The sequence below is a fragment of the Haliotis asinina genome, chromosome 2 (assembly GCF_037392515.1).
Source record: "Haliotis asinina isolate JCU_RB_2024 chromosome 2, JCU_Hal_asi_v2, whole genome shotgun sequence".
NCBI lineage: Eukaryota > Metazoa > Mollusca > Gastropoda > Lepetellida > Haliotidae > Haliotis > Haliotis asinina.
The window spans coordinates 5,187,520-5,197,749 of NC_090281.1; the positions used below are offsets into that span (position 1 = coordinate 5,187,520).

Here is a 10,230-nt window from a genome sequence, read left to right on the forward strand (position 1 = left end):
CTGGCTCACTGACTTGGTTGACACATGTAATCGGTTCCAAATTGCGCATGGTGATGCTCGTGCTGTTGATTACTGGATTGTCTGGTCCAGACTCGAGTATTTACAGACCGACGCCATATAGCTGGAATATTGCTGAGTGTGGCGTAAAAATCAACTCACTCACTCCCTCACCCTGATAGACAAGATCCAAGAAAAGGGAGCAATCCCTGAAAGGAGCTTTGTGTAAAGATGCAACAGGCTGTTTCATTGGCTTATGTAAACATATGGTTCAGTGAGGTGAAATTTGGATTAACACTGTGTGGTAACTGAACATATAACAGTGTTTGTGCTTGTATCTATCTGGTGAAATGCTGCTTTTAGAACCAACTCTGATACCAGGTCACAATTTAACACATCACACTGAAAAAAGACTCTTCAAAATGCTTGACCATTCACGTGCTTGTTCTCCACCTGATGGCAAGGCAAAGCTTGTGTCACATGTAAACACTATTACGACAATGAGTAATGTTCACATCACCTTGTAGTTCCTCATCATGCAGGTCAGACAGACGCTTCAGATGATTTATCATCACACTTGTGTCCAACACAAGACAGAGGCCCTAGAACAGAGAACAACACTAACACTCACATAGTTGTCCATCACTTGTCACTTGGGCAGAGGGCAACACCTGGCAGGCTAACATTCACAGGTGTCAACTACCAGATACAGGTGCCTCACACTCACTCAGGTGTCCATCACCTGACACATGGGCAGAGATTCACACCTGGCAGTCTGACACATGGACAGAGAACTAAATCTGTAATATCTATGACCCTTTCTCTATGTAAATGCTGTAAGCTATCAACAGTGATCAACAGCATGATCCAAATTACAACGTTTCAACAGACAAAAATACATCAGAAGCTACAAGTGTTTCATAATTTCAAACAAAGGTCATTCTAGGTTCTCTCACCTGTGAGGCTGTTTCACTCTGTGTAGCAGAACATGGTGGAGATAGGTAAAACGCAGACTGCAACAGGAAACATACAAACGTGACAGCATCCACACTCACACCGAGGCCAATGACCGAAGCAGAGGGATTCCAAACCAAGAGGGCATTGGGCTAGTTAAAGCATTCATTCATCACATTGTAGACCTATTTGACTCTCCAAATAAGTACAACATTTGAAGCCCATTTATGAATATAAGATGTCCTGTTTGTAAACTGCAGTAACTTGCAGTACATTTTCAGTGACAGGAGACAGGGGTGATTAATTACAAAAGGCACTTACAGGAACAGGGTGTATAGTACTAAGAATACAAAGGCAAACAGACTTTTTTGTTTGTCGGTTATTTCAACCGACATTCAATTCTCTTAATTAGTATTAATCCATCTATTGTTGGGCTGCAACTGTTCAGATCATGGTTCTTTGGTTTAATGCCACATTCAGCAATAGTCTAGCAATAACTACACCCACTTCTTTGGTTGTTTAATGCCACATTCAGCAATAGTCTAGCAATAACTACACCCACTTCTTCGGTTGTTTAATGCCACATTCAGTAATAGTCTAGCAATAACTACACCCACTTCTTTGGTTGTTTAATGCCACATTCAGTAATAGTCTAGCAATAACTACACCCACTTCTTCGGTTGTTTAATGCCACATTCAGTAATAGTCTAGCAATATCTACACCCACTTCTTTGGTTGTTTAATGCCACATTCAGTAATAGTCTAGCAATGTTTACATCCACCTTCCATCTTCATGGATTTGCAACATGTGGCGTCTTTTATAGTAAAGTGTGTTACATGACTGTAATTCCAAGATTCAAACTAAAAAATCAACTGGAAATCAGTCCTTTAACGGGTTACAGTTGGCCTTCAGCAACCCATGATTGTCGTGAAAGGCAACTACAAGATTGGGTAGTCAGGCTTGCTGACTTGGTTGACACATATCATTGTATCTTCATTGCACAGATCGATGCTCATAATGTTGATCAGTGCATTGCCGGAATATTTCTGAAGGTGGCGTTAAACACCAACCAACCCACATATTAAACCTACCTGACTAGAACTAAAGTCTAATTCTCCTCTGACTTCATGAAGCTGAAACATGCAAAGATGATGAAGCAGTTAAACAAATGGAAATCTATAATTTGGTTAATTTAAATAAAAAAAAGACTGAAACAAAAGCACCAGTTTCCAGACAAAAGACAAGGTGTCCCAGAGTAAATTACACAGTTAACATACACATAATATCTGTGTAAGTTGAAGCATTTAAGCACCACCTGTTAATGGACAGTGTTAAGTTTGAATGCTGAAAGATTGAAGGCGCTGTTTACATCTATAACCATCCGTTCCTCATCTGTGTCTTCATCTGTGTCTTCATCTGTGTCTTCATCCACCTCCATGTCACAGACCTCTACATCATGATTCGGATGTCCCTGGACGGCTGAAACATGGACCACATCATACTGACCACACAGACTAATGGAATCCTGCTACACTCCAGCTTTAACAACAAGATTTGTGATTGATCTACCACTTTCCATGTCAGCAACATATCTCAGGTATGATGACTCAGAACTAGGCCACACTTTGAGGCTGCATGCTATCTCTCATTATTTCTTGCTGTTGTCATTCACACTAGGGATTCTAACAGACGATGGAAATTCTCTAAATTACGTTAACGCTACTGACCTATCTCAACAAATCTTTACTCAGATAAAAATATCCCAGTCACAGATGACCAATCCTTAACCCAGGTACTGAGGACAAATTGTAACCCAGGTGCTGAGAACTAATCCTAACCCAGGTGCTGAGAACTAATCCTAACCCAGGTGCTGAGAACTAATCCTAACCCAGGTGCTGAGGACCAATCCTTACCCCACAGGTTTACCTAAATGAGACACCACTAGAAAAGCTGGAACAAAGTAAAGTTTCCTCGGATGTTGATTTACCTTGCACTGTATCAGGAGCCTGTGACCAAACAGGTGTTTCTGTCTGCACCTCCTGACTGCCACTGATAAGATCTACCCACTCTTGGACACGGTCAAGTCTATCTGCCTCAGATGGGGGGCAAGCGCCAGGTGGATCCACAGGGGCACTATTGTTAGTGTTCGCCTCACTGTCTGATGAAACCACTCTTCTGATGTCTGTTTGATGGCTATGTTTTAAAGTGTTGACAGCACAACCTCGGCCTTGACTAACTTTACATGAAACATTCAATCTTTCGAACACAGATGATTGAACACCAACACTTGAAGTATTTTGACTGTCAAAGTGAAGATGTTCTGTTACCGTCTCATCTTCCACATTCAGGTCAAATAAATCACTTGATGAATGTTGGCTACTTTTAGTACTCTTCCTTCTTTCAGGACTCAATATAACCTTCCTCTCCTCTCCAACTGATACTTTAAAGGACAAGTTATTTTTTGTCACAATTTTTTCTGGTACAACATCATCGGTGGAAGAATTTGAAATCCTTCTTTTACGTGTCCACAAACCTTTGGTCGATGAAATATGTGCACTCTCATGCACCGTGTCCTGTTTCAGTTGTAGCTGATCAGATGACTGACATGCCTTAGCAGTAACAGGGGATTTGTCATTAGGTTTTTTAGGCTGCAATGAATACAACACTTCTCTCTTGCTGGCATGTCTCTTCTGTGGAAGTGGAGATTTGACATCTGTTCTTAAATGCTGAGATGAACAGATCACCTCTCTCTTCACGGCACCTCTCCTTTGTGGAAGAGGAGATTTATTCTGTGTTTTGAAATGCTGAGATGAACTGATTACTTCTCTCTTGCCAGCATTTCTCCTCTTTGGTGATGGGTATTGCTCCATCCTCTGAATATCAAAAACAGAATCACTTTTCGAAGACACTTTCTTCTTTGAAGTTTTAACATTATCAGAAGACTCAACACCCTTCCTGATTTCTGATAACACCCTAGAAATATTAAAGGAGTGTTGTCGGTCCATTTGTGCAAACTTCCTTGGCTTGTCATTCACCTCCTTTTTCAATACAAATTTTGAATCAGGTGTCTCTATTTTGAATTTAACCCGAGGAACTTTCTCATCAGGCTTAGACTTAAACTCTTTCTCAGACACTTTCTCCTTATCCTTGTGCTTTTTAGTGTTCTCTGGACATTTTCTTGGTGACAACTTTGGCAGATGTCCAGGTGAAGATTCTTCTTTGACACTGTTTACAAGTTCATCTTTGTTGTGAGATGGCGAGTTGGAAATGACATGATCATAGATGTTCTTCTGGAACTGACTAAACACAGGTTCATTCTTGGGGTCAAGTTTCTCTTCTTCACTGTAGTACGGAGAATCATCTGACGAACTGGTCGGAGAACAGCGGGGACTGCATGGCGGACTGAACTGCTTTCTTCCTGCTGGATGAACTCCAGACTTGGCCCCCTGAAACATAAGTAAAACACTTTCTGAACCATGAAAATACTTGCAATTCATTTACAGAATACTGGGCTTGTAAAGGAGTAAGGTTGGTTTTAAGCAATATTCCAGCAGTATCACAGCAGGGGACACAAGAAATGTGGGGAGTCTGATCAGCTGCTCGTATTTGGAAAAAGCCTCATGCATGGAACTATAGTATATGCTTGTTCCTTATACAAGTTATATGTTTACTTTATGTTATTTGGAATAAAGTCCTTCCAAACATTTCTGGTGAGGTGAGGTGAGCAACATTTCATCAGTATCACATAAGGGGACACCAGAAACAGGCTTCACACATGTCCTCGGCATGAGGAGAGAATGCCCAACCACAAGACTTCCCCAGCACCCATCAAAGTTAGGTGAGGTGTTGAGAGGCAACGTGAGATGGAAACTGATCTAAAGTTGATGTCCTCCTGTAAAGTGTACATGTGTGTTTGTTTGTACTAAATCAGACAAATACCATCCTTTGGCAGAAAAACATTGATGGCCCATTCTGACGTAGTACTGATTCCAAGTCAACCAGTCCATGTTTTATGACCTCAAAAATGTGCTCAAGACTGGGAAACAACAAGTGCTACCTTTTACCTACTAGTGAAAGATCAAATAATAGGTCAAATGATCAACTTGCTTGCATCTGCAATTATTAATGAACTTGGGAGAGTATAAGACACCCCAAAAATGAACCATTAAATCCAACTTTAGAAAGTTTGTATGTCATTGTTATGTTAATTTAATCAAGACATAGACAAGTGCAACAGTTTCCAGACAGTCATAAAAACAACAAACTCATGTGCACACCTAAACAGGAAGTATACCTGAACGTCTCAGTCATTGCATCAATCAGTTCCTGCAATGAATGTGTGCCCTCATTGCCCTCATGAGTTCACAACAACACCTGATTATTGATCAACACAACAACACCTGATTATTGATCAACAACCAATTTCTGATTATTGGATATTGTGAGCAATAACCAGCACCACTTTAAACAAACTTTGCGATGATACGTCCATAGCTTAAACCACCAACCTTCCATTATCAATGCAGATTCAATGTACTCGACTACTAAGGTTAACTATAGGGGGTTCAGAGTGAATGTGAGTAGTGCTTTATTTTAAGGGCACAATGTCAATGTTCTTCAACCACATTTGGTCCATAAGACATGTATATATATTGGCACATATGCACTCACTTCCTATTGATACAATAAAAGACTTACTATACCTTATGCCTTGCCTGAAATTGATAATTGAAACGGTAAGATGAACAGCTTCCAAACACGTAACATTTATCATAAATGGAATGTAAACGATTGATCCGTACATTGAAAACTGTCACACATGGTCTTTGGTGAACTGGCCTCAATCACAAGTTGTGTTACAGGATATTTGTAAAGAGTGTTCCAAGGGACATAATTCTATGTGGTTCGCTTCAAATGCAGTACAGACTGTAGAGGGTGCAAGAGTCAATTTAATGCAATGTTGCATTAATTCATTTGAACTTTTCAATTACATATTGTAATGTTAATACATATTTTCTTCAGAATAAATTATATGGCGGCTTCGATGAGGCTGATAGTATTAACAAGGGTTGAAAAATCCCATCGCTCGACGCCCGGGACAAGTCAGTTTTCATTTCGGGCAATCAAATAGTGGTATGTTACTTGTCAGTGGACTACTAGATAATTTCCACTTATGGCTTCATTTCATATCTGCTCATAATCATTCATGTAGCTATTACATTTCACAGTAATAGTAATTTAGAGCTATTGTTCTTTGAAATTTATCACTCTTCGATAAACAGTCTAGTAAACATTAACATCAAACACTGTCATAAAACCAGGGCAAGTGGAAAGTTAGTCAGGACAAGTAACTTTCTTGAAGTCACTTCAACTGTTGCAAGTGGCTAATTTTTTTTTTTAAAATTTGAACAACTGACTAATTAGAAAAATGCACTATTAATTTTTAGAAAAGTGTTGTGTGATAGTGTGCCTTCAATAGCAATGGTGTAACATCATCCAGAATGTCACAGACCTATCACAACAATCTTGGAAAGTCTGTGAAGCAGCACTTCCTAGTCCAGACAAGGGAGGCAACACTGATGACTTCATTACTCCAAGCGCATCATCAGTTAATGTAGTGGCAACAATTCATTTGTTAGGCAGTCCACAGTCTTATCTTAACTTTATCCAATACCACAGACATAAAAATATCAATTTTCATGCACAAATGCTGCCAACACACACTCCATTCATATGTAACCACAACTGTACAACTCACATGACCAACTTTTACAAGATGAGGCATTTCCCACGTTGTCACTCCACTGTGCGTGTTGAAGTAGTACACACGTTCTGGGTATGTTGATGATTGTTTCACAATCCAGCCAAATGGGAGGGACGGTTTTTGCCGACTCATTTTGTGTTCAATACTTTAACCATTCCCACACCCCCATCTGTAACATACAAACATTATAAATATAACAGTTTCCAAATGGAACATCTCGATGTAACTTTTACACCTCCTGGTGTCATTAAAAAAGAATGCTCATGCCAATGGTATTTGTTTTGGTCAAACAATATCACAGGACCTGAAAGAAGAAATACCTGCCTCCAACATATGTTGTACAAATAGCTGCAGTTTCATAATAATTGCTGGCACATTTCTGGGAAATTATGTGTCTGAAGCTTAGTTGATTTCCCTGCTTGTAGATATTTACTAGCATTGAAAGCAACTCAACTGAAACTATATTTGTGAAAATTATTCATGAAAGAGTTAATTAACATCCAAGTCTGTGAGAATTTCACTAATGACTGAGTTATGACCAGCTACCCTACTTGTGTATAATGATCATACAAACATTCCTGACAAAACATACGCATTAATAGCATACATTCACTCATTTCAAATAAATTAGGGCATTTCGTCTACACCCCTACCCCAGGCAATGTGACCAAAACCCAGGAGCATTTTGACTAAATTTGAGGGGGCAACTCGAGAACTCAGCGTGTGTTCACGAAGTCTCTAAAGTTCTGAACTTCCGTACCGAGTCTAACCATCCAAACACCATAACCAACTCCAATGTGCGCAGCAGCAGACACACTTGATGGCTTAAATCCTTCAGTCAAATATCCATAAAATGTAACCCGTGGATACCTGGCGATTCAAATACAATTTATTTTCCACTGAAAATATACCATTTCATTTTGGAACCAGATTCACAAATACGCTATCCTTTCCCTGTCATCATCAAAGACCCCCACATTTCGTTCACCATCCTCTGCATCAGCCACCATTCATTCTTATCACATGTGCATATCATAGCGGCATAACATTAATAAGCTCATGTCCTGGTATAATCCATCTGTGACCCTGATCATAGTGTTAGTGCCTGGCTGTCCCCAGAATACGTACCGTTATGGTTATTTATTAATGTGGAAACTACATTCGACGTTCCTCCACAACTACCTGCCGGTATGTACAAAAACACTGACAGGAGTTTCATATGAAACGAAAATGTCACCAAGCACATTGTAAACAATTAACTGCATTTGCTTTCGCAATAGTATCCCATACGTTGATTACTTCGTTTATGCAAATGAACTGGAGATACACTTTTAAATTTCATCTTAAATATTCCAATGAAACTGACGACTTTTCAAAACATTCTCCAAGGTAGGTATTTGCGGATAACGCCTTTATTGAAGTTTCAGGCAGAACTGGATCTTTCAAACATAGAAATATTGTATTGACTGTAGTATATTGATTAACTAAATACCAAGAAGTAACCAATACCAATGGAAAAAGTTGAGTCCTCTCAGTTTACAGAGCAGAGTTGCGTTCCTTGGCTGTGCAATGCCCCACAGGTGGGAGTGATGGCTTTAGACTTTTCACTGAGCCTGATTATGGAGTGTGGTCTACACCTGTAGTAATGTCGATGGTCAGGACCACATTAAGGTTTTCCTTTTGAATCCAACTGATAACCTGCAACAACAATTATTGAAACACCAGCTGTTCCAAACCGCTTATTTAACCCCAACCACCATCATCATTACGGATCGAGGGGATTATTTGTGTATTTAATGGGACTTGCGTTCTGGTGTTTAACTACTATGGCAATATTTGACAGCCGTTACCCATTTGTTGAGCATTAATTTTTCATTTCATGTACATTCCATTGGTTCGTGACTCCCATCTAAAGAAATATTAGACTAGATACGGTAGGGTTAGCCAAGCGGTTAAAGCGTCCGCTCGTTATGCCGCATGTCCTGGTTTGATCCCCAACATGGGCACAATGTGGGAGACTCATTTCTGTTGTCCCCCCGCCGTAATATTGGTGGAATATTGCTAAGAGCGGCGTAAAACTAAATATACCCAAGCGTCTTGTCAGTATATGAGTCCTAGCTTATGTCATATGTTATTATGATGACCAATCCTTAAAGTCATTATGGTGGGTAGCCTAGCGGTTTGCTCGTCAGACCGCCACGCCCGGATTCGTACATGCATACTCACTCCATGATATAAACTGGGAGGTACCGCCAAACCGGCAAGTTAATGTGTTCATTTCAGTCCCTTCTGGCACGGTATACCCCTCTACTGTGTCCACTTTTCTAGAAACAACATACTGTCAAACAATCAAACACATTGTTCTGTTTCTAGCCAAGAGGAACTATAAGTCATGCTGTGTTTCATGTTTGTAATATACTGGGCAAAATAAGTTAGGGATATTGGTATTTTAATGACTAACATTTTATCAGTATGTCAAAGAATAAATATACCATCATTAATAATTTACAAATCCCTAACTATTTTTGTCCAGTTTATTTCACGTTAATGTAACCAACAGCATTGCCGTTTCAATATTATAACTGCAACCTCACTTTTCTCACATTGATTTTCATCCTGTTAATTATTTGCTTCACCTTACGTCGCACGCACAACTAAGGTATTTTCCACGATGTGATACTCAACAACGCCACTCTCTTGTGTTAGTTTAGTGTGGCGTTGTGAAACCCTGTTACACTGAGTTCCTGGGAACTAGATGCATATTACAAAGGAAGCACCATCCGGGGTTTGATACATGTCAGACTCTGAAAATAGAGGCATCGCAATACGACATCGTGAATGTTACTGGTGGGCAAATTGTAAACCACTAGTGATGAATAAATGAAGTATTCGTCAATTATAATTCAGTTTCTATAGTTTCAATTTGGTTCCTTCAGAGTATGTTTACATACATGTTCATCTCCAGGGACTACAAATTAGGAATACACAAGGAAGTGGTCAAAGGTGGGACGGTGGGTGAATTGGTGTAAATAATACGTTTTTCTACACAAAACACGCCGATGGCCATCTAAATAAAAATAAGTACTTGAATGTAGATGGCCAACAGTGTTGGGCCTTATAGACGTATTGTTTTCACCAATACAAGCTCCAGTGGTTTTCACTGGCGAACACCTTATTGTTTCCCACTGAAGTAATAATCAACAGTGATTGCTGCATATAAACCATATGGAAATACATATATGCCGAAGCGGGTTCGATTCCCCACATGGGTTCAATGTGTGAAGCCCATTTCTGGTGTCCCCGAAGTGATATCACTGGAATAATGCTAAAAGCGGAGTGAAGCCATCCGCTCACTCAAAACACGACGTTTATGTCCACCGCCTTGATATTGCCGGAATGTTCCTAAGAGCTGCGTAGAATTAAACTCACTCACTCACTCACTCACTCACTCAAAACACGATCCTCTCTCAGAGGTCACAGTGATACGCCTGTGAATCATTAAATGCATTCAGTG

General features: G+C 39.8%; 1 protein-coding gene across 1 annotated transcript in view; it reads right to left on the bottom strand.

Annotated features, from left to right (window-relative positions):
- Positions 1-7,910, bottom strand: part of LOC137273171 (uncharacterized) — a 53,015-nt gene extending 45,105 nt beyond the window's left edge. Inside the window, exons 1-7 of the mRNA XM_067805659.1 lie at positions 7,845-7,910; positions 6,711-6,885; positions 2,940-4,398; positions 2,322-2,431; positions 2,044-2,085; positions 954-1,010; positions 518-599 (exon numbers count right to left, since the gene is read on the bottom strand). Coding sequence (XP_067661760.1) covers positions 518-599; positions 954-1,010; positions 2,044-2,085; positions 2,322-2,431; positions 2,940-4,398; positions 6,711-6,848 — 1,888 coding nt within the window. The 5' untranslated portion in view covers positions 6,849-6,885; positions 7,845-7,910. The remainder of the gene's footprint in view (positions 1-517; positions 600-953; positions 1,011-2,043; positions 2,086-2,321; positions 2,432-2,939; positions 4,399-6,710; positions 6,886-7,844) is intronic.
- Positions 7,911-10,230: the final 2,320 nt, after the last annotated feature.